Source organism: Cydia amplana, chromosome 4 (genome assembly GCF_948474715.1).
Source record: "Cydia amplana chromosome 4, ilCydAmpl1.1, whole genome shotgun sequence".
NCBI lineage: Eukaryota > Metazoa > Arthropoda > Insecta > Lepidoptera > Tortricidae > Cydia > Cydia amplana.
The window spans coordinates 6307116-6332833 of record NC_086072.1 but is presented as its reverse complement, the minus strand read 5'-3'; the positions used below and the strand labels follow the sequence as shown (position 1 = coordinate 6332833).

General features: G+C 36.3%; 2 protein-coding genes across 2 annotated transcripts; both read right to left on the bottom strand.

Annotated features, from left to right (window-relative positions):
• Nucleotides 1-1077: 1077 nt before the first annotated feature.
• Nucleotides 1078-8225, bottom strand: LOC134663137 (voltage-dependent calcium channel subunit alpha-2/delta-4-like). The gene is made up of 19 exons (XM_063519478.1): nucleotides 8124-8225; nucleotides 7812-7893; nucleotides 7485-7595; nucleotides 7111-7390; nucleotides 6507-7030; nucleotides 6198-6423; nucleotides 5777-5913; nucleotides 5512-5550; nucleotides 5093-5227; nucleotides 4745-4819; nucleotides 4470-4651; nucleotides 4176-4376; nucleotides 3815-3966; nucleotides 3103-3382; nucleotides 2684-2978; nucleotides 2322-2555; nucleotides 2128-2230; nucleotides 1616-2031; nucleotides 1078-1256 (listed from the first exon to the last, which is right to left on the bottom strand). The coding sequence occupies exons 1-19, from the start codon at nucleotides 8210-8212 to the stop codon at nucleotides 1146-1148; spliced, it is 3672 nt and encodes a 1223-aa protein (XP_063375548.1). The 5' UTR covers nucleotides 8213-8225; the 3' UTR covers nucleotides 1078-1145.
• A 2834-nt stretch (nucleotides 8226-11059) lies between these two features.
• On the bottom strand, nucleotides 11060-24418 carry LOC134663136 (voltage-dependent calcium channel subunit alpha-2/delta-3-like). Its single transcript, XM_063519477.1, has 19 exons — nucleotides 23808-24418; nucleotides 22970-23051; nucleotides 21539-21649; nucleotides 20352-20652; nucleotides 19704-20254; nucleotides 19166-19391; nucleotides 18798-18934; nucleotides 17354-17392; nucleotides 16841-16975; nucleotides 16510-16584; nucleotides 15797-15978; nucleotides 15047-15250; nucleotides 14660-14808; nucleotides 14073-14352; nucleotides 13461-13773; nucleotides 12884-13117; nucleotides 12422-12518; nucleotides 11940-12340; nucleotides 11060-11229 (listed from the first exon to the last, which is right to left on the bottom strand). Exons 1-19 carry the CDS (start codon nucleotides 23891-23893, stop codon nucleotides 11122-11124), a joined length of 3711 nt encoding a protein of 1236 aa, XP_063375547.1. The 5' UTR covers nucleotides 23894-24418; the 3' UTR covers nucleotides 11060-11121.
• Nucleotides 24419-25718: the final 1300 nt, after the last annotated feature.

Sequence of the window (25718 nt, the reverse complement as noted above, 5' to 3'; positions counted from 1 at the left end):
AACTACGAAAATTACATACCTATTTGTAAATTACATACCTATTTGTAAATTACATGAAGATATGTAAATAGAAAAGTCGGGTATCCTTCATTTACTTACAGAATATTTAATACATTTTATTTCATAATTATACATTTTTACATCTAATACCTTTAAACGAGCAATTCTTGTTTATTTATATATTTATTTATTTATATATATATATATATATATATATATTTCGGGGATCTCGGAAACGGCTCTAACGATTTCGATGAAATTTGCTATAAGGGGGTTTTCGGGGGCGAAAAATCGATCTAGCTAGGTCTTATCTCTAGGAAAACGCGCATTTTGGAGTTTTTATATGTTTTCCGAGCGAAGCTCGGTCACCCAGATATTATAGATAAATAAGAGTTATATTTTATATTATATTTAATTTATCCTATACTTAACTATGAAACCCTGATTCATGTAGGTAATTATTTTCCGTACCAATCAAGTTGACTAGTTGTTATATGTACCTACCTAACTACCATATAACTAAACACTATTTTGGAATGTTAAATCAATATTGGAAATGAAGCCATAATGTTCTCTGAATGCTATTGCCTAATAAAATAAAATAAATCGGTGAAGTGAGAGTTCATTTATCTCTCGCACCGAGGGTTCCGGACACTTGCAATTATTTCATGCAACTCTAAACACGCATAACCGGACAAGCACCCGTATACACAAGGAGATTTGGCATATCTTGAAATAAATGAAATTTCTACCTAAGGCAATCCATAGTAAATAAAACACTTTCAATGTGTCTGGGTTAGCCTTGTTTATAACTATTCCAAATATCAAATCTAATTTTAATAAAGGTCAAAAATTAGAGACGCTGCGCCGCTCCGTTGTGCGCTATACCTACGTAACCTCTCGCTATTCTCGCTCATACACTGGAGCCACACGTGCGAATTCGCATTTAGTGTGATAACCGCGTAAGGTTTTTTTTTCCTTTTTGGTACGGAACCCTAAGAATTATGAGCTAGCTTTAATCAATATTGTTGAGTCGTTTTAAGTCATGTCATAGTAACGACGAAAATATGCGGTAATCAAATTTATTGGATATAACAAAAACAAACAACAGTACTATTTGTAACGAGCAACAAACAAGTAAATTATCACAAACATAGCAATCGGGATCCAAGGGCACTCAGTAACGTTGAAAATGCAACGAACTGAGGAGTGGCCACTGATGTAGTCGCTAATCCGCATATTGATGCATTTGCCTCCTGAAATAGAAGATTGTGTCACAAGGGAGCAAAGTGGTACAATTTAATGTCCTACCATCGCACATACTGTTAACTGACAGTTCGTAAACCTTAATGACAAAAGGCATAAGGTCCACCGATGGACAGTTAAGAGTGTCGGTGTTTGTACAACAGAAAAGTGTCACTTTTACTCTTGGCACGGATGAAAAAGCCCTTTTCCGAATAGGTGAAAGTGAAGAAACTTTTTTTTTAAATTAACATTCCGCTAAAGTGCAAATGTCTTAAATGGGATATCTGCGGGTCATTTTTTAATACATGGGTATAATATAACATAGTAGATGTAGATTGTAGAAAAAAAAACTGTTTAAACAACACATTACCAGTTCATGATATGTAAAACATCCCTCTAGCCTTCGCCGCGGCAGCATGCCCAGCCCTAGTTTGTGGCACGGCTCACGGCTATCCGTTGAGTTCGGCGTCGGTTCCGGTCTCGTCGTCGGCGGTTTCTCGCAACTTTCACTGAAATTCTCATGGTCTACCTTCTCAATCACCATCAAAAGCAAATTTGTATGGTCCACGTAGGACGCCCAATATCGTGGATTGCATTCCCCTACTTCATCCTCGTAGGTAACTGGATTGTCCTGGACCGTCTTCAAAAAGTGTGTCTGGTTCAATATGTAAAGGCTAATCCGGTGGTCGCAAGAAAACGTTTTCTCGTCCTCCATAGATGCTATTGGTTCCTTTGGTACTTCTTTTTCTGTTTCTGGCGCTGTTGTTGTAGCTTCTACATAATCCTCTGGAAAATAATATATGTACCATCAGATAATATTGTATAAAATGTACTCACTAATGCTCGTAAAATCGCAAAATAGGTAGGCAAATGAGATGTTACCGTAATCAAAAATCACGTTTGCGTAAGCGTATTGATTCCAATGGTACAGATTTCCCAATAATATTAAGAATTCCGCTAGTAACCATTTTATTAAAGTAAATGGCTGAAAAATGATAATTAATAAAATTAAGCACCAAATATATAGTTTAAATTTAATAAAGTCTTTATTTTAATTGTGTTTAAAGTTGGCCTACCGTGCTAAGTGTCCACGAGCAGTTGGGATCCCCCAACATTGAATCTGGGCACAGGGTCTGGTAGTTAAACACTTCGACGTGTTCAAATATCTCCTTGTATATGAGCGACTGCAATACTAAAGGATGGATGACACCGAAGAATTGACCCACTTCTTCCTGATCCATAGACATCACCACGTACCCTGAACTGTCTATAATGTAACATTCGTAATCGCTGCTATTGCACGACAATCCCTAAAATTAATAAGCGCAGTTTGTATATGTACTATAGGTACTTTAAAAATTCATAAAAATATTCGCTCACACTCGTGCTTTTCTAACAAAGTTATTTATATGTTATATATTCGATTTGGAAAACTCACATTTTCATCTGTTGAGATATCCATAAACCTGTCTCGTAATTGCGAATGTGAAAATTGAAAGCCCACTACGGAAGCTGGCGTGTCACTTGAATTTTCTGCGTAGAAGATAGCGTAAGTTGCGGTAAGGGTGACGTCACCCAGTTCATTGATAACTGGAGGCCGGTATTTTATAGCCGGGTCGAGGACTGGTAACGGTGAGGCAACTACAAGGGACTCTGTATTAAGCATGCTCTGAAGAACCGCAGCTTTATATGGTGTAATTTCTATTGATGTTGCGTAATTATCACCAAGCACCCTAAAACAAGAGCATTACAGTATAGGTGGTAACATTCATAATCATCCTATTGATTGGGAAATAAAATACCTACATATTCTCACAATAATAAAAGGTTCTTACAAATTCCTAAAAAACTACTTACTTCCCAGAGTAATTCTTGTGTGGATACCCGTCGTCGTCTACCCATTCATTCTTGTCATCGTCATATAGATAATGCCACCTGGTAAACCCACTTGAAGTCATAATGAATCTCACGCTAACTCCGTATTTCTTAGTTAGTTCAACGTCGTGTCCGGTATAATCGGTCCAGTTGTGGAAGTAAGGGTATGAAAGCTTTGCGTCGAAAACTAACTGTTTAACTAGATCCTCATTGCAGTAGTAGTCGTCTTTATCGATAGGCGTCTGAGCGTCTCCACAGTGAGCTTGAAAAGTATAAATATTATTTTCAAGTTACTCAATGTCCTTGTCCTTGCAGTTTTTAATCGCATTTAGATAGCTTGATAAATAATGGGCAAAATTCTAAAATAAGAGAATGCTTTTTCATTTATTTGCATATAATTGTAATCAAGACTAACACACCCCCCCATTGCTGTTCAATGTGTATATGTAGCCCTTTGTTAGCCCTTATATCTTCCTACTCGTACAACACAGTATATCCTACGATTGAACATGGTGGCTTTTTCACTGTGTTTAAAAAAAAATATCGACACTCAAGAACTTTTTTGCTCCAGCTTAGCAAGCCATTCTTTGCGTTCTACGTTTTTCATGTTAGTTAAGAACATATTTTAGTGACCCTACTCATGTGTATAGGAACTACTGATCCGTGCAAGTGCGTAATTCATAAATTTACCTACTTTCTACCGAAAATTCATTGGAGGTTTCTTCCTGATACTGTTTCCTCGTAACGTTGATTTCGGCCTTTGATATATTGACCAAGAATTTCCATACTTCTATTTCAGGACTATCTGATTCGTGCCCCTCCAAATAATGGTATTTGCAATAAACCCTAAAACAAAAACATTAGTAGGGTTTATATAAGGAAGGAATTCGGACTCTATCTTTCTTTTATTAACAATAATAAATGAATCTAAAAACGTAGAATAACTCATTCAAAGTAAAAATAACTGACATGCAATGAAATGGGCCCAGTGACAAATTAGAGGTTCAAACTTTGGATCTCAATGGGGAAAAGATAATAAATAACAAGTCGTTTACCAATCAGGATGTACTCTATAGCTGTATCTAAAGAAGTCTGTCACATTGAACTCAGTGGGATCCTCTTGCGTGGGTTCTAGAGGATTGCTATTAAGTACCATTTCCGTATCACCGTATCCCACTGGAAGAGAGATGCCCATCGAGAATGGCGTACCCACCAGTTCGCTGAAGAAGTAGTCGTGTTTGACTCGTGAAATCCTCCTGGATTACCAATTCGAAATTACATACTAACCCTGTGTTTAAGAATAAAAATTATATTGTGTCACATTCACATGGATGTTTGTTTAACGGTACCTCATGTCATCGTAATGGAAGAGGACTTCAATATTAGTCATCCTGCCGCTAACCGCCTCGGTTAGGTTTTGACGCAGCCATTTGATCTCATCACCCAGCTCGCGCGAATCCTTTCCATCATCTACTTGTTCCACCTCAACAAAGTCAACGCTGTTGTAGTTCACTTGAAGAGCCCCATTGATCTTTAAAATTTGAAGTTAATTCCTTTTAACATTTAAAATATTTGTTTGAACATTTTTAAATTCATTTGTGTATTACATTCTCAGGATACTTACGGAAGTTTTTAATAAGGGGTGTAGTAAAAGATATCCGTTGTTACTAACAATGAATGAGTACCCGTTAACACCTAGCTGAAACAGAACATCAAACAATATGGCACATATTGTCCAGTGGCAGATTTTCGATTTCAATAAAATAAAATAAAAATCCAACGCGAAGTGTAAGACGCGGGGGAGAGGTGCATATGCTATTGAAATGTGTTTTACCAACGGCTTTTGACTTACTGCTTTAAGGCGTACGTTTTGCATTCATTTCGTAATGCGCGGTATAGGTTGAAGAAGTATAGCGTACACAGCGGTTTAAAATGTGACATTTAATGTATATAAAACGTGATTGTTAATTACCTGGTTAGGTTGCGCTAACTTTGAGATGCTGTCGATGGGAACATCGGTGCCAGCCACGCCCAGCAACGTGGCATTCTCGCTGTATCTGTCGAATGCAGGGATTGCTACTGAAGTCACCAACTTGTCCTCATCAGGCTGCAATCACTAATTTAATGTTATTTATATGTATATTTCATTTATTTATCAATAGATTTATTGAGATATTGCAAATTTAGATAAAAAACAATTTTGACATAAATACTTACGTGACCTTTACGTTAGTTTTTTTACGTAGGTACATTAATTTTACATATGGCTAATTAAATAATATTACGGTCTGTCACCATTTACATCTAAAAAAATACATATGTACTAAACCTAAAAAATATTATGAAAGTCGTTTTACAATATGTATAGTTTATTTAACGAAAACATCTTACCTTGGTAACGTCTGGGCTAACTCCCCATTCATATGTTCTCTGAAAAAGTAATCACGATGTAATATTAAACAATTTTTTTTTCTCTAGCCTATTTTGGTGTCCCACTGCTGGGCAAAGGCCTTCCCTCGTTTTCTCCACTCGACCCTGTCATCGGCATTTTCCCACCATTTGGGGTAGAATGCGTCCAAGTCGTCCCGCCATCTCCTTTTCGCAAAATAAAATATTACAGTATAAAATATTATTATATAAATGAAAAAAACCTTACCGTATGGTCCATGCTAGCGTGTGTCCATGTAGGAGGAGGCTCTGACCCATTCAGAATCATAGGCAAAGCTATCACATTGATGTACTTGAGAACTTGCTGCTGCACTTCTTCCACAGAGTGGATGTGGACGAAGTAACCTGGAGAAATGCAAAATGCCAGATTTGCGATATATTAAGCGCCTATCATATCAGATTATTTAGTAACCAAATATTGGCAGCTGGGTATATCGTGAATCTGGAATTTTGCCAGTTTGGTATTTAGGGAAGGGATGACGTGCAAGTCCTAATAGGAAGACTATGTTCAGGGTTCAAGTAAGCGGAAGTTAATTGTAACTGGATGTATCAAAGTATAATATGATAATATGACACATTAAATACTTAAATCTTGATAACAATTTATAAATTTTAGGAGTATTGCTTACCTCTATTGTAACAAGCCATCTGCTGTAACTCGGCAAGACCTGCCATTTCTCTTCCAATAAGGTATGTAAATACTCTGACAGGTGTATACATCACTCCATCTATTACCTCTCTGTTATGTTCGTCAAATACCGCAGAAAGGTTTTCGAAAGCGTAATCTGTGATCACCATTACCAATTGGTTACAACCTCCAGTACTCGCAACATTGCAGTCGGTTTCATTTCTTCGCTGAAACGGAAATTGATGTCTTTAAGGTATGTTACCTTATAGACTTGGCACACCTAAATTTAATATGTACGGGTTTGGCTTACTTCTTTCAACGTAGCGAAAGCTTTTATATAAGCTTTAGTAAAATTGGCAATACCATTCAGTGGTATCTTGTGGTTTTTTCCTTCGTCTGTTGGCGTAAGGATATCCATTAGAGTTCCTATATTTTCTTTTGTCGCTTGAACTAGCCCTTCAGAACAATTCATTACTTGGTCAGTATTGTCACTAACAGTGTAAACGTTAACGTAATCATTGTTAGATAACGTATCCAACAGAGATTTTAAAGTTGTCCTTGCCACATAGTTCTTGAAGCCGGTCATGGATCCGGATATATCAAAAAGGACAACGACGTCCTTGGAACAGGTGGCGGCTTCGATGTACCAAGACTGCACCCGGCAGTCATAGATGTCAGTTTTCCTCATGTTCCAAGGCATAGCTGGGAAAAAACGTAGAATACCATACGCAGTCCCAAAATATTGCCATGATAGAGACGGGTCAGCCTGGTAATTTTTTATGAAGACGTCATTGAGGCCTCTTGTCCAATGAATTGCATTTTTTGCCTCCTCGTCTACGAAATAAAATTAATTAAAGCAGCAATTTCACGTAAATTGCAAACCTTTCCTCAAACAAGATTGATTAGCAAATAACCTTTGAAATATATGTTGGTGGGGATATGCACGCAGCTTCTATTTATGTTGACGGCAATATCATAAAAATGAGAATCATTTTCTAAATAAATCGTCTCATAATGACGCTTTTCCTTGATAACAAAGGCGGGTTTTTCTGTAACGCTTGTAAGTAAAGTAGTCTCATTGGTATAGTCATCAACAACCATAAATTCCGAATACTTGGCGGAGCAGTACTGAAAATCCTCGTCGACCGTGCCATTGAACTCTTGTGCTAACTCAATGGCTGTTGCGTGGATGCACTGCAAACAATTAATTAATAAAAAATGCTATTATTCGATTGTTGAGCCATTATAAATGAATTAGAAGAGAAAAGGAGGCTTTCTATCCGCTTACTTTCACAGCATTTATTTTCTTTGTTAGCATTGTTCCGACTGATGTCAGTGAAGACCGTAATATTTGTCCTCCATCTTTCTGTTTGACACTTGCATTCATGGTTTTGTAATTCTGTAACATTATATAAGTACGTAAGCTCGCTTGACTTCATCAGAGGGTCAGGCCAAGTGCCAATCGTTGATAGAAAACGCCATAAACAATCCAAACTTAAATGTCAAATTCTTTGTCGCATCTGCCATTCCGATACATTTTTACTAGGTATTTGATTGGCGTTAGTCGTCAATGTCGATTAACTAATTACAACATTCTATAATTGATAATACTTACAAGTCTTATTTTGTCAGCTTTGGTCAAGGCCTGATTAAGTTTCCACAACTCCATGCCCAACGTTCTGCCCCATTCTCTTACTCTAAAATAAAAATGTTTGTTATCAATTTTAATGAATTTTGTAATGCAAAACACTTGTTAGATCAGTCCTACACGGTTTTAATTTATAGACACTGTATTCGTGTGCTGAAGATCTATTCTTAATAAAGAGCTGAGTTCTATTCTACCTTCGACGACTGGGTTTAAAATAGGTAACCTACTCAGCTGTAAATGACAATAAATAGTGGGTAGAAACTAATTAATGGTACTTACATGTTGGCATTTTGTGGCTCTTGACTGCAGACAGGTGGCTCTGGTAATAATATTAAAAGGGCACAAAGTGCTAGGCCTGCCTCGCGCATCGTAGATAACTTTACTCCTGAATTTAATACACTTCGATGGTTACATGCAAATATTGTAGATGCTGAAATTCCTATTTAAGCTACTATGTTTTGTTATCATTGCACCTGGTGTACTCCATACGCAGTCGACTACGAGAAATACATATCAAATATATAAAACCTCGCAGATTATTATACATTTACTCACATCACAAATCATTATTCACACCAGCGTATTAGAATGATAGGTACTTAGGTTTTCATTAAAGTTTAAAGTTGTAACGTTCACTACTCACCAACAACACTACATTAAGTATTATTTGAATGTTTAATATAAGTAGGTAGTGAGCTGGCTTATCTAATAACAATTATTCTATTTGAACTATTTTTCATTTTTCAAATTGCTTTTAACAAAAACATTTTTTTAATTATATGTTTTGGTAAGCGGTATTAAATAAATAAAATGTAATTATTCACAGTTTTATAGAAAAATAATTTAATTCGCGAATATTTCAGAGAATAAAATTATTCTGAGTATGATTTACTTAAATAATTGGTAGGTATTATTTTTTTTATATCTTTCGAGCCCTAATATTAGTATTGGAATTGCATTGTGAAATTGATTGTTATAATTAAACTGCTTCTCATAATTATCTGCAATTGGTTTTTTTTATCAACTTACAATTATTTACTCTTTGCTTTTTATAATCACGCAAGATCACAAGGCCGTAACGTAGGTATGTCAGGTTTAAGTTTTTGGGGTGTTAAGACGACGCGGCGCGAGCGCGCGTGTATCGCGGCCGACGCACGTGCTGCGTCTATTCCGAGACAGTCGGTGCACTGGCCAGTTGTTCTCTAGCAAGTGCATTATGACTAGCTAACCGCTATCGAATGTGGTGTCCGATTAATAGCAGGTATACTCATTCTAGAATCTTGAAGTCACAGTAACATTGGATTGGTTGATAAAATAACTCGCTAAGCGGTGGTAACATCCCATCCCTGTGAAGAGGCGGAAATAAACCTACTGCCTTATTCGAACTTCAAGATATTCACAAGAGACGACACGTACTAGATCCATTCTAGATATGTTATAGTTTAGATTTCAACTAGTTCTCTTTTGCAGCCCAATTCCGGCAACCAATGTCACTTTTACGATAGATCGTGTTAGATATCTATTAGATGTGAATTAGATCTCTAAGTAATATCTTGTGGAAATCGTTCAAGAGTATCTCCAGAATCGCGGAAATGTCAAATATGACAGGTTAGATTTTAAACATATCGTTATCGTATCTTGGCGATGTCTAAAAGATATCTAATAGATGTCTATTACAAAATCCGAATCGGGCCTCTAGTCTTTCTAAGTTCAATTAGCTACTGCTATTCTTCTTAAGATAAACCATTCAACAAAATCGTAAAATTTTAAACCGCGTTCAATAACTTCAATATTAACGGGCATAACACGGAGGATTATCAATTGATTGGTAATTTTTGCATTTCAATTTTTTTAGCTTTAAAGTTACATGTCTAAATTATAAGATATAATATAATGTATTATTATTTTTTATTTTTATGATTTATATTTATTGTATGTTTTTTGTAGTTCGATTACTATAAATTCTGTTTCGCAAACTTTCATGGTGGCATTTATTTCTTTGACATATTAAATCACTACATGACAGTTGAATCATCCCTATACTGCCTACACTCAATGGCACGGCTTATAACTAGTAATCAGAAAGGCTAGCGAAATGTTGCGTGCATTTTTCTGCTTTCCCTCGTATCAGAAATTCGAGAATATTGGTCTGATATTATTACATTTTCACAATAGCAGTCCAGTAATGCCACCAATATTTCGGTGTCTGCACATCGTCCGCACAAGTCGTATGGCCAACAAATGGGCTTCAGTTTAACAAATGGGGCCGATCGAGTTTATTTTGCATGTGACGTCTGCCAACACTGAGATCATTTTAGCACTACTGATGTTCTTAAGACGAAACAGGAGCTGAGATTTAAATATTTTAGGTAAATATACCCGTCTCGCTAACGGAAGCGGCTCCAAAAACTAGTGCGATAAGGACAAGGCGAAAAATCCTGCGTAAAAATCTCAAAAATCTAGGTTTCGTACTCGACTGTTTCCTCCTCCAAAACTTAACCAATCGTAACCAAATTTGGAAATCTAAATGATTATGAAATTATCTGTGTCGGACTGTTTTGATTTTTTGGCTAATTTATATCAGTTTTGAATACCATGCCTCTCATTGCGGCATAGTCAATTAGGCCATTTTGGCCATTTTTGAAGGGCTCTAGCGCACACATAGCTAAACAAAAATATCAAATAAAGCAAAACGGTCCGACACAGATAATGACAATATTAATCTGTGTTGAAAAAATTATTGCTCTAGCTTCAAAACCCACGGAGGAAACAGTCGAGTACGTTTGTATGGAGAAATGACCACTCCTGTTGGCTCTTAATATTTTAGTCGGGATATAGTCGCTACAATATAGTTTAGAATCGACGTTTAAACTACCTACTAATTGGTAGAGTAGGTATGTAGGTACATATGTATCTAAACAAACTTCAAGGGAAGGTAATTCGCCTACATAAGGGTATATTTTCCAGTTTAGAACCTTGAAAAGCGATACAGTGCGCGTCTTGGCATAATATTAAACGTTTTTGGACTCGTGTGTTCAAACAATTTGTTACATCAGTAAGTAACTAATGTGGCCCAAAACCAATCTTTACTCCTTTATTCTCACATGTACTTTACTTGAGAAGTATTAGTCAATAATAATAGGTACACTAAAGTACATTTTGGGTTGTTACTACTTTTTTACGAATAGTAAGATTAAGGTAATGAATACGGAATTATAATGCAACAACATTTATTTGCGCTAGTAACAAAGGTGAAAATCTCAAACAAGTTAACTATTTAGCACAGCATCATGGGCACGAGGGCAGTCAGCAACGTTGCGAGAGCTACGAATCTCGGCGCGGCCAAATCCAAGGCGGCCAAACTGCAAGTTGATGCGTTTGCTTCCTGTAACAAAAGAAAATACGAATTAGGCGTTTAAGTCTATATACCATCAGTACATGACCCACACACTGTTATTCATAATTTGTGAACCTTATTGCAAAGGCGTAATGTCCACAAATGGCCAATTAAAGGGCTGTTATTACAGGCAAATGTGGCAGTAGGAAGAAATCAGATGATCTTGAGCTACGTTATTTGTTGGTTGTGAATACGAGGCCTGTTTTGGATGTAAGTAGAAAAACCTGTAGTCAAAGTCAAACTGAAGTAAACTATAATGGTTTCTGTAATTTTTTTTGTTTTATAGAAATTTAAATGAAATATATGCATTGTTTTTAAATAAAGGAAAATTTTTAAAGATTAAATGTACTTGGAACACCCGTACCTTTCAAATTTTGGATTGTAGTATGGCTTGCAAACGTGTCTGCTTGATAAAAAATGTTCTTTGATAACTTCAAAATTGAAATTAATATGTCAGACGACATAGTTTGTACAACTTTATTTTTAATTTTCTGATTAACTCTCCAATTGCCGACAAGTTTCAAAAATATTTATTTATGTTACTTGTCAGACTTACATTTTGCGTACCAAATTTCAACCCAGTCCAGTTAGTTTCGGAGCAAATTTACTGTGACAGACACACAAGTGATCCGATAAGGGTTTCTTTTGAAGTACGGAAACCTTAAAGCATTAAAATATTTTACACTTCCACACTTTACCTTCTCGTGATAAGTAAAGCAGCCTTCTAACCGGCGCCGTGGAAGCTTGCCCAATTCCAACTTATGGCACGGCTCCCGACTGTATGTAGAGTTGATCGTGGGCACAGGTTTCGTCATCGGCGGCTTTTCGCAATTCACATTAAACTCGAAAAGTCCCATCTCCACCACCACTATCATCAAATTAGTATACCGAACGTAGGAAGCCCAATAAGGAGGGTTACACTCCCCTCGGTTCTCCTCGTATGTAACTGGGTGATCTTCAGCTGTCTTCAAAAAATGCGTTTGGTTCATTATGTACAGTCTGATGCGATGATCGCAAGAAAATGTTTTTTCGTCTTCGTCTACAGCTTGAATTGTCTCATTATTCACTGTTTCCGGAAGAGGTGTCGTGCTTTGCGCAACTAAAAAAAGAATACAATTAGGCTAGGCACTAGAAGACAACCTGGTTTTAGGATAATTTCTTTTTTGTTTTAGATACTTACAGTCCTCGGGCATTCCGTAGGCATATTGATTCCAGTTATAAATGTCACCCAACAATATTAAAAATTCGGTTAATATCCATTTTAGTAAAGTGAATGGCTGGAACAATAGAGTTGATATTAGCCACATTTACATCTATACAGTTCAATTAATAACCACTTGGGAACATATAGGTAATTAATTTTACACATACAGCAGTGGGCATGCATGGGCAGCCCTCTGTTGGGACATATACAGTGATTATAGATATAATAATTGTTTTTATAATACAAAGTTTTTTCACAAATATTCGAATTATTACCGGAAATAATTTTGTGGTATCATAGATTTATTCCCCTACTGTATTATATGAATAGTTTAATAAAAATAATACATTTTATACAACTTATCGAATCCAAGTCGACATAGAATGTCAAATTTAAAAGTATATAAATATAAATATTTGCTGATGGTAATTGTCCTACTGTTATAAGACTCCATGAGCTGCTAGGTTTAGGAAGTATTGAGTTGGGACACAACGCTTGATAATTGAATACTTCAACGTGCTCGAAGATTTGTTTATCGATGAACGACTGCAGCACCAATGGGTGGATTTCGCCAAAGAACTGGCCAACCTCATCCGAATTCTTGGATAGCACCACGTAACCCGAACTATCTATGACGTAGCAATCATGGTCGATCCCGTCGCATGATAAACTCTGGAAATGAAAAAAGAAATAAATGGCGTTATTTGAATCTTTACGAAGTCAACAGCAACTCATCCTATTACACCAACGTCAGCTGGATATGAAGAAGATGAGGTTAGTAGGAAGATAGAAAGTTTATAATATGTGTGTAGATAAAGTAGTGTATATAACTGTACATAATTAGGCATTAAAACACTTTTGTGATTCTATTATAAAACTCACTACATTCGTTTCATAAACCCACACTCGAGTTTTAATGCCATTCATTATGTAGCAGTCACATAAACTACTATAATGTGATGCGATGGGGTTAGAAAGGATTTTCCTTATTTATATATTTGTAGAAGTAACTGACCTTACCACCCGCCGATTTGGTAGTCTCTAGAAAGCTGTCCCAAAAATGTTTATAAGAGAACTGGAAGCCCACAACAGAAGCAGGAGTGTCAATTCCTTTGTCTTTATAGAAAATAGCGTAACTGGCGGTGATCGTAATGTCGCCGTCATCGTTCTTGACAGAAGGCCGGTTCTTTATGGACTGGTCTAGTATTGGTAAACGAGTTGCCACAACGAGGGACTCCCGGTTGTAGAGTTTAGTCTGGTTGCGCTGAAGTACCGCCGCTTTGTATGGCGTCGTTTCTATTCCGGTGCGGTAATCATCTCCAAAGATACTGAAACCAAAAAGTGTGATTTAAATTGTGCCTAACGATACAATACAATACAAATATTATTTATTGCTCACCAATATGAAAAAGAACATGGCATAGGTACAAATTAAGCATATCGATTGTCAGTGTCACGGTCTGTAAGTATGACTCTAAAAATGTAATATTTAAAGCCCTTAAAAGTCAACTTTGTTGACGTAGTCTTAGTTATTTGATAAGACAAATAAAAAAACTAATATTTATCGTCTTATTGTCAGATATAAAAGATTTTACAAGTACACAATTATTAGGATATATTTACTTACTTCCCATCATGTTTTTTGCTCCTCTCGCCTTGCTCATTTACGACTTCATTCTTGTCGTCATCGTTCAAATAATGCCATCTTATGAGACCACTGGACATCATAATGAATCGCACGCTGACATTGTATTTCTCTGCTAGCCAAGCTTCGCGTTTGCTATGGTCTTTCCAGTCTTTAAAGTATGGAGCCGATAGCTTCGCGTCAAACACTAACTGCTTTACTAAATCTTCATTACAATAATAATCATCTTTATCGAGTGTTTCTCTCTTGTCTCCACAGTGCGCTGGAAAGATCAAGCATGAGTTGTAATTTAAAAATAAACATAAATGTGGAAAAAAATATTGTAAGCTTAATAGCATCGTTCGCAGACGTTTCTACATGTTAAAAATTAATTTATTTTAAAAATGTTACTGGTTTCTACGAATATGTCTTGCAAACGGGCATGAAAAAACATGATTTAACATAAGTTTTCGGTCGTCGATATTTTCCGAAATGTAATTAGTGAATAAAAATAGCGATCACGATGATATGATAAACAACCATGATAGTGATAGACCACATTGAAAGACAATTAGCATTGATTTACTTACAGTCAACTGAGAAAGCTTGTGATTCATTCTTATACTGGGTTTTTGAAATGTTAAGATCGTTCTTTGAAATCTTTACTAAGAACTTCCATATCTCTATTTCAGGGTTTTCAGATTCATGCCCCTCCAAATAATGATATTTGCAGTAAACCCTGGAACAATTAAAATATGTGTACTCGTGGCGTAGTAGTAACCAACTAATCGCTGACATCTGCCTTACTTTTTCTCGAATATGTTTGGACAGTATGTAAAAAAGGTATAACAGAATATTATTTTATTCCGTAGCAGCATTTGCGGCTCAGATGATATTATAGACTACATTTTTAACCGTCTTCTAAAGGAGGGGGTTTTAGATGAAGAGACAGATATAGTTTTTCAAATGTTTTTTACCAATCAGGATGTATTCTGTAGCTGTAATTGAAGAATTGGGTGACATTGATTCCTATGAGGTCTTGTCCTTGTGTGGCTTCGAGAGGGTTGTCTTTGAGGATGAGCTCCGTATCTCCGTAACCCTCTGGAAGGGAGATGCCCATTGAGAAAGGTGTCCCCTCCAGTTCGTTGAAGAAATAGTCGTGTTTGACGCGCGCTATCCTCCTGAAATATTATTCAACGTATAATTACTAAATGGTAATAGGAATACAATGTAGTTAGTAAAACAGTAAATAATACAATAACAGAGTGAAAAGTTTTGTGTTTGACACGGTAGCAAATTTTTTTAAACTCTCGTGCCTTGAAAACCTCGCAACACTCAAGCGATACAATTTTGAAATCTTTCACTTACCTATATTTGGGTATATCACGAGCGGTTAAACAATAATTTTGTCCCCTTGTAAAACTAATCTAGTTTTAAATTATGTATAGAGTCTGAGTTCTTTATTAATTACTTTTTATTAAAATGAAAAAAAAAGGATTAAATTTGAATAGTGGATTGATGATGATACAATCATTCAGAAAAAAGGCTTCGGCAAAATTGACCTAAAGTCACAAGTATAACCTTATTTAATATGTACGTATAGCAAGCACTCGCCTTACACGCGCTTTGGCAGTTCCCAACTCCCTATGTACTATATACATACTTAGCACAGAGTGTGTTGAAATAAACCTTGTCAGACGTAACGATGGTAAAAACATAGTTCGAACCTCATGTCATCGTAATGGAACAACACTTCAACTTCGGTCATGTTTCCACGCTTGGCCTCGGTAAGGTTCTGCCGCAGCCACTGGATTTTGTCGCCCAGTTCGCGCGCATCCTTCCCATCGTCCACCTGCTCCACTTCCACAAAGTCGACACTGTTGTAGTTCACTTGGAGCTCTCCATTGATCTGAAATTAGATGATAACTTGATAAGTACTGAGAAATTTACCAAAACAAAAAAACTGTTATGGGAGATTAGTTAAGTCTGATGGAAGAAGCTGTTACTCTTTGAAAGTTTGTTAGTTCACGGGCTCTATTCTATTACAAGGTTTAACTTGCAATGTACCTATGTACTATGCACTTCCCGACTTCCAATGAAGCTGACAATTTGAATACATTTGTAAGTCAGGTGACAATGCAATATTGTAGTACCCTCGAGCTGATCTGATGATGGAGACAGGAGGTGGTCATAGGAACTATGTGATAAAACAACGCAACCAAATTGTGTTTGGGGTTTTTAGAATAGTCACGATGAGTATTAGTTGCCTGTGGAAGGAAAAGTCCAGTCGGCGATAAAAGCTTGTATCAAAAAAAATTTTTTTCTGACAAAAACTTATTTAACTATCAAAAAATAGCTACCTACTATATTATTACGTATCTCTTTGGAAGTTAAAATATTCTTAATTTTAACTTGAGAATCAGAATCGTCAGATACTTACCGAAGTTATAAGAAGTGGATGAAGTAGTAAATATCCGTTATTACTAACTATAAACGAGTAACCGTTGACGCCAAGCTGAAAACAAACACTTTTTAATATTTTCTGCACTTTTACGAAGACAATTATAGTATTTTTCAAACATCTTGGTATACGTGACAGATGTCATTTCAATACATTTAATAAAACTCAATACAATAAAACATCAGTTCTTCGTTTCCGTTCCCGGGTGAATGAACGAAAAATGGTTTGAAATATAAAACGGTTTCAGAGCCCTGTAATGCAGCAAGGTTCTTCTGTCAGTGGGTATCTACTATCATTTCTGTAGCGTTACCTGATGTGGTTTTGCCAGTTTAGCTATACTGTCGATGGGAACGTCAGTGCCAGCCACTCCGAGCAGTGTTGCGTTAACGTCGCCTTCAATGAATGCAGGGATCGCCACAGAAGTCACAAGTTTATCTTCGTCCGGCTGTATATAACAATCATTTTGATTTAACTTTGTCTAATTTTTGCCCACTTATCAACTGAATTTAATGGGGGAATAGCTTAGTTTTTTGTCTGAGTTTCCAATGGGCAATAACTGCAATTATATAATAAAACCTTGCAAAATAAACATTTCTTTTACACGGAAGTCTGATAAAATATATAAAAAAAGTTCAGTTAGAACACTTACTTTATGGTTAGAACGAAATAATGATTTATTAATCAAATCTTACATTCTGTCTTCTGTGTTAGTAGGCCGAGGGCCATGCGACAGGGTATCGACAAAAGGTCGAAGATTGGAGCCGTTGAACGCCAATTAATCGCGATATAAAGAAAATACATAACTCAAATAATGTATACTTACACTTGCGACATCAGGGCTTACATCCCAATCCTTTGTTCTCTGTAAACGTAAAATTAACTTTAGGTCTGAAGCCATTGAAATGAACGGGGGAGGGTTCACTGCAACTTCACGCTAAGGGAATGTTAATACCCAAGGCCGGAATAAATAAATTGTCTAACTTTGTGATGTGGATCTGAATCTGTAAGTTTTAATATATGATAATGATTGATCTGATGATAATGATGCATCTTTATTAGGATTATGTTTATTAAGATATAATTCAATTTTTAACTGGATTATTTTTAACAATACCTATACTATACGTTTAGCGGTTATTTCATCTTATGGGAAGAGGTCGGTCAAATACTAAATTGGTCATACAGTAAGAAAAGTTTAATTTAATATTTAAAATGTGGCATTTGACAATTTCATTATCACTACCCTTCCAATAAACTTGATTTTTCTGCTGGTATTATTGGAAGTGAAATCTTTTTTATAAGATAACATTATAATTATATTTGTTTTCTGACTTAATGATTGAATGGTCGATTTCGTTTACCTACTAAACTAATCAATTTTGATAAGTTCTGCCAAAAAAATACTTCACCTTTGTAATTTGTATTTCACATTTATATAAAGTTAACGGACGGAAGTGACGGAACGAAGTAAAATACAAATAATGTTAATAAGGACAAGACTAATTAGGTATGTTTTCATCCATTCACTAATAAACTAATATCTGGGACCTTTTAGCGTCACAGTTCGAAAAAAATGGGTTGAAACAATAGGACGGGACAGTATTCCTTTTTTGGCAAATGGTCAGTACGGGATTTCACTTATGCGGGACAAAATAGTTCACTGCCATATCATTTGTTAGAAAAACATAACCGGTAGAGGATCATTTCTGAAAAGATTGAGTTGAAAACAACTATAAGTGATTCTGTTCGATAATAGTCAAAACTTGTAATATGTTTTCAATCTCGGATGCTTTCAATGAAAAGATAAATCTAAACCTCTTTAGGTACCTGCATACAGAATCACAAATAGAGTTAAACTCAACTAAATTAGTGATACTTACACCTTCTTTCAGATAATGAACCCGACAAAGAACTTCAAAGGCCATTGGTTATAAACCAGATTGTATCATTCATCGACCTCCTGAATAAGTAACAGTACCAGTTTATAATCTCATATAAAAGGCTACATTTAAAAGTTAATAATAGGTAATACGTTTAATGACCAAATTCCAGTCACCATATACCAGAGAACAGGAGGGAATAGAAACCCAAAATCAATACCTAGGCTAGTTTTATTCGTATGCCCCTAGTTGTAATAATACTTTAAAAATTGTATACCCAAAATACGAAAGTGTTTCAATGAAAAATCACTCTGAAAACCCTTAAAAGTGAAGGAAGTCGGTTGAAAAATGTTACTTTAAATTTATTGCGATATAATAATAACTGACCGTCTTGTCCATACTGGCATGAGTCCAGGTGGGAGGAGGTTTTGTACCGTTCAATATCATTGGTTTAGCGATCACGTTGATGTACTTTAGCACTTGTTGCTGGACTTCTTCCACTGAGTGAATATGGTCGAAAGTGCCTGCAAAAAGCATACATATATATATATATATCAGTTACCAGAAAACGTCCAAATACCATTAAAACCTCTTGTTAGACCTCTTGATGAATAAATTCCTGATTTTAAAGGGAGCATTGTAATTCCCCTAGCTTACCTCTATTATTACAAGGCATTGATTTTATTTCATCGACGTTGGACACTTCTTTTCCAATGAGATACGTGAATACTTGTATTGTAATTCCCCTAGCTTACCTCTATTATTACAAGCCATTGATTTTATTTCATCGACGTTGGACACTTCTTTTCCAATGAGATACGTGAATACTCTAACAGGTGTGTACGTTTTGCCATTTACCACCTCTCTATTGTATTGTTCAAAAATATCAGAAAAGTTTCCTGAAACGTAATCTGTGATCAACATGATCATTTGGTTACATCCTCCAATACTCGCCACATTGCAATTGGTTTCTTTTCTTCTCTGTAATTGAAAGGTACATTTATTTATGCCAACAAAGGACAGTTTGATAAAGTAAAAACTCAGTATCTTTATCCTCAGATACTGTCTCAGACGGAAGATAGCATGAACATATTGGTGGAAAAGAAACTTTAAGTCTGGGACCAATTCGTACAAAAAACAGGGAGGAAAAACAATCTGCTTCAGACGCGGCTGGAGTGATGATGTGACCACACTCAAATCAACCAAATGCGGTGAAGTGGTGCAGAAAAAGGAAGAGTGGCGTTTTCTTCTGGTGGTGGTCTCTAAATTATTGAAATGCAATGCTATACTTACGGCCGTTAACGTGCTAAAAGCTTTTATATAAGCTTCAGTAAGATTCGCATAGCCGTCCAATTCTATCTTATGTTTTTTACCGTCCTCCGTCGGGTTTAGGATTTCTAATACTGTTCCTATGTTTTCCTTTGTAGCCTGAACTACTGAGAACTCTTGTGATGAATTTGAATTGACTTGAGAACAATTCATCACTTGACCGGTCACATTCTTGAAATAATACACGTTAACATAGTCATTGTTAGACAAGGTATCCAACAACGACTTCAAAGTTGTTCTTGCTACATAGTTCTTGAATCCGGTCATAGAACCCGAGACGTCAAAAAGAATGATCATGTCTTTGGAACAGGTGGCGGCCTCGATGTACCACGACTGCACGCGGCAGTCATAGATGTCAGTACCCTTCTGGTTCCAGCGCATCGCGGGGAAAAAGCGTAGGACACCATGGGAACTCCCAAAATATTGCCACGTCAAAGACGGGTCGGCATTGTAATTTTTAGTAAATATGTCATTGAGATCCTTTGTCCAAAGTATGGCTTTTCTTGGTTCCTCCTCTGTAACAGAACCAGATTGATTTTAACGCGAAATCTATAAATATATATTTGTTAAAGAAGTCCAAAGTCTTTTTTAAATATTCGCAATAAAGTTTACCTCGGAAAAATATATTGGTAGGAACGTGGACGCAGCTTTTGTCAGTATTTACTCGTATGTTGTAAAAGTGAGAATCACGGTCTACAGTTACATTTTCGTAAAAATGTTTCATTGCAATAGTAAATTTTGGTATTTTTTCCGGGTCTTCTTCAGTCGGGATCTCTACCGTATCATTTCCAAATTCATTTATTTCCATAAAAATTGAATATTTAGCGGAGCAGTACTCAAACTCATCTTCGTCTGTCCCGTTATATTCCTTCTTAAATTTTTTCGCTAACTCGATAGCCGTCGCGTGGATACACTGAAATCAAATTTGACTATTAACATTATACGATATGAATAATAGTATAACTGTTTTTTTTTCTTAGCCTATTTGTGTGTCCCACTGCTGGGCAAAGGCCTCTCCCCTGGTTCTCCACGACTCCCGATTCAGCGCTTCGCTTCGTTTTTATTTAAATTCAAAAAATTAGGTATGTTTATCAAAAAGTGGTTTTTGTAGACCAATATTCGTTTTGCAAAACGTATCCAATGATACCCCATACTAACGGGTAGGATAAAAAAAAAACATCCCGACTTTTGGCTATTCTTAAAAACTGTTATTTTCTTGTTTTTATTTTACGACTTTTGTTGGCGTTACTGATTTATATATCCATGCCAAATTTCGGCTTTCATGCAAGTCAGGTGGGGTAAGAGAAAAATAGTTTATTTTGCTCGGGGCGAGAAAAACCGTATGAAGAAAGTCTTTCTACGTGAGTGTTTTTAAGTTAATTTTAGATTACATGCATCAGTTTTATTTTTAGTATTATAGTTTAATTTAGTTTATAATATATTTAAGTATCTCTAACTGCTTATTTTACCTACAAGTGTTTCTCTTGCCCCATAGTTTATCTTATGTACCACCCCACCTAACCTTAAATGTTCCCTCCAACTTTTGAAAAGGCGGTCATTATTATGTTTTTTGACCGCCTTTTCAAAAGTTGGAGGGGACATAAGGTTAGATGGGGTGGTACATAAGAGAAACATAATACGCAGTATCGGCCGAGCCGTTTTTAAACTTTCGCCAAGGCAAAAACAAAAACTTATATTACCGGAATCTTTGATACATGATAGTTTTATTCATAATTCATTATATTCACATATTATTAATAGATAATTTTAATATTGCTCCAGAAGTAATGGATGATTACCTTAACTGCGTTGATTTTCTTCGTTAGCATCATTCTGACAGATGTTAGTGAAGATTCTAATATTGACATACCATCTTTTCTTCTTACGCTCGCGTTCATCTTCTGGTATTCCTGTAACAACATTTTGTATTGTACTCTATTAATAGTTGCATTTGCACACGACATAAAAAGGCCAAATAGCGTATTTTTCTGAACCAAAAGTTTCCTTTGGCAGAATTAATCTTTGTGTTCCGAATAATCCTAATATGTACCTATAAGAAGTGGAGCCACCCAGATTTTTGATGAAGAGGGGTGGGGGGATTGTTTTCAGCTTTGGCGACGTTTGAGGTTAATCATTGTTTAAAGGAGCTGAAGGGGCTAAACTGATTAACAGTCCGCCGGACGGTATCAGCCCGTTAGTTATTCGGAACTGTCAACTTTTTGTTCTAACTGACAGGCCGATACCCTCCGGCGGACTGTTAATCAGTGGGCCCCTTAAGTTTAGGTACTAAGTCCAGTTAGGTATCGTTTTTAACTACTTAAATCAAAAATGTAGAACATACCAAATTTCATCTAAATAAATCGGTTCAGCGCATGAAAAAAATAGAAAAGTTTTCATAATATATTACCACCAAAATCGTCATTCCGTTAGATAATGGATATTTAAGGTTTGGTTTATTGTTATCAGATATGATATTAAACTATAAATACATTACGGAATGTACGAGAAGCACTTTACCAATTTAGCAGAAAGTTCTCGTACGCTAATAGTTTTACGCGAGCATCTCCCCTGGCAAGTCATGCAGACCCGTTTTGACCCGGAAAACGGAGAAATGAGAAACCAATAGCGCTACAGAACGTAATAAAAATACCTAAATATGACACGCAAAATAGGCACAATGGTTGTCGAATTGTGAAAAATGCCCAGTACAACTAACTACCTAACTATAAGTTAAGTTAGTTTTTGCTATAAGGATTCGCTGAGCCGTTTAGCATATATCAATTACTAAATATGATTGTTCATAGGTTGAGGCCCTCAAGTTCGTATGCAAAGGTGCTAAGCGAATAGTATTGCTGACCAAACTATAACTAACTATGCGTTTCAGTGGGAATCGCGTGATATATTAACTACTATTTACCTGTGCTCCGTAGCGGGGCGGGGCACACACATTATTAATTATAGGTATATTTTCGTGTCAGACTCTCTTATTTACGCCGGTTTTGTTTATTTCCATATGCATTTATTAATTTCAATTAAATGTTATGTGCATATTTATGTGAAAGTACTTAGAGTTATAGGTATCTGAACCTAATATGCAAACTTCTAAATGAAAATGACTTTTTGTGGAACCATAACCCAAGATCGAAAAACTTTAGGCATTAAGCAGATTTCGATTTTAGTTCTTATTTTGATAACGAAGGTATAACATTTACACAACGATCGATACTCACGGTTTTTATTTGTTGAGCTTTGGTCAAGGCTTCATTTAGTTCCCAAATTTCTTCGCCAAGCCGGTCAGCCCATGCTTTAACTCTGAAAAGAAAATAAATTGCGCAATGAAAATGGAACTAAGATCCTTATGACGAAAGTTAACTCTGACCTAAAAGAAAACTAAGTAGGTACATAGTTAAATGTTATGTTTTAGTATCTGTTTATCTTTATATTACAAACTAATCAAGTAATCAAAACGTGTATTAATCCGATTTACTGTTAACGCTGATTACTTTATAGTTAACTAAAATGTATGAAGGATTGTTTATAAAAAATGATTTTGTTAAAATTTCTGCAGAGATTCAGGAGACGTGAGCTGGATCAACTCTACGGATGCAGTACCTACCATAGTGACATTAACGCATTCACTGCTAGCAACCCGCTAGGCGGGTGCACTATCCGTAGTCGCTTTTCGCTACATATACGGTTTTTCCCATGTTATCAGCTACGCTCGTAGCGCGTAGCAAGCGCTGGCACTGAACGTGTTAACGTTTCCTTTTTTTGGCGTTGAAAATGTTTTGTATTATTTACGCCATGCTGGTCCCTGTACAATTACAATACTTCCGTCACATGCCGATATACATTGCTTTATCCGTGATAATATCAACTATTAAGATAGTTCTTGTAAAACGAATCTGCGGAGGTGTGCACTGCAAATTGCAGTCGCAAAATTAACCATCTGGCGGAAGTCTATTCTTGTTAGATTTCTAGGCTCGACCTTCGACGTTTTTAAATAGGCAACCTAGTTTAAAAATGCAAAACAATTGAGAGAGATTAGTTGGTGGTGCACTTTCTTACGTGTTGGATCTTTCTGATCTCCTCGCTGGCGTTGCTTCTCGAAGAATCATCAGCAGCGCGCAAAAAGCCAAGCTTAGCCCGCGCATCGTCGGTGAGTCACTCTTGCGCACCTCACACTTTACATATACACAAGCTCAAACTGTTCAGCTCAAGGCACTTTGTTACAGTATTTTGTTCAAAAGGCTAATACCATCACGACCACTACAACGCTAGCGCTACGCTAATATACAACGCTCTATTTATAACAGAAAATATATCTCTATTATAGGTAAGCTTTCACTGTGATAACGAGTACGATTACAATAGCGGCACGTAAACTCCTCTAGGTTATAGTAAGTTTGCTAAACTTTGCTGCTGACACTTAGAAGCTTGGTACACTGCATTGATAGTCGGTAGTCACAAGAGATCACAACGCGGTTGCTTATGTTATTGTTGAGTGTTTTTTGCCGCCGATGCGGTGGCTGTGGCGGCCCGGCGCGACGCGTGTGTCGCGGCGGACGCACGTGCTGCGTCTATTCTCGGCCGGGCGGGCGGCGCGGCATCGAGCGAACACGAACTGGGTCGGGCAAACTCGTCCGTCCACTCGTTTCCACGCTTTTGGGCTTTTTCGAAGTGATATAGCAAAACATATTGCGTGTATGACATATTTTTGATATGAACTTTATTAATCTAGTTACATGTCATCTAGCTAGTCCAATTGCCGCCCTAATTGTACAATTAAACTTAGATATTATACTCTGCCATACTTTCAATTATACACCTCGCGGAGTTAGGCTAAGAATTATAAATAAACAGACATGTTTAAAATCAAATTAAAAGCTAAATTTTACATTAGTACGTATGTAGTATAATTACTGTATGTACCACAACACATTGTTGCAGTCAAAACTAAAAAATAATAAATTGTCATAGTGTGTATGTAAACTAACTCGTGAATGTCTTCATACTGCGTGCGTGCTGAGCTATTTAATTAAAAATTTCTAACGTTCTTTGTTTTACAGTTGATCCGAATACTAAACGTAGATAAAGGTAAATACGGCTTAGTGTGGCTGCGGGGTAAGTGTAACTGGCCTTCATTCTGGGGCCTGTTTCCACATTGATTTGTATTTAGTGCGAGTTCATACATTTGCCACTAAACGCAAGTAATAAAGTAAGTAACATTTGAATACACAATGCATGAACAAGCCCCAATTGTGAAGTAGGTATAGGCACACTTATTTCGCAGCCTCACTTATCCGTATGTTTGTTTAGTGTGTTTATTTGAACTTGGTACAGCTTTATTTCCATCTATCCTCATTTACAGCGTTTCACTGCTTATCCCTAATTTATTGGCGACTCGAGAGAGGCGACTAATGGCTAAACAGAGGGATAAAGATCTTGTTTATCACACCGACGACTAAATGTCATTAGGCAATCGCGTTTACCAATGACAAATTAAGCTGCTGCGTTGCTGTTTGTATCAATAGCAGACTAAAGGACATCTTAGAGCATTTTTTACCAGTTAACCTATTGGAGTACCTTTTCGATATTGTTCTAAAACTAAATTCTAACTGATTGAAAGCCTACTTATATATTACCCTATTCACCTAACTCACTAAACTCCATTGTCTCTAAAATACTATTATAAATACTTGGTATAGGTACCTAAACCGAAATAGACAATGATGTTTACGTACAAACAATACGTGAAAGTACGTACTTACGTACTTACGTACGTACAGTACGTAAAGTTTCAGGTCTACGTCTAAATCGTAATCAGTTAAAATGCGTGCGGGCTTCCTTATTCTCATTACTTATAGAGCCTAGGAGAGCCTCTGCATCACCGACTAGCATGTATGACCTCAAAGTACGTTACTATTATGTAAAATATAAGATCAGACTTTATATTGGCTGTTCTAAAGCGAAAATGTT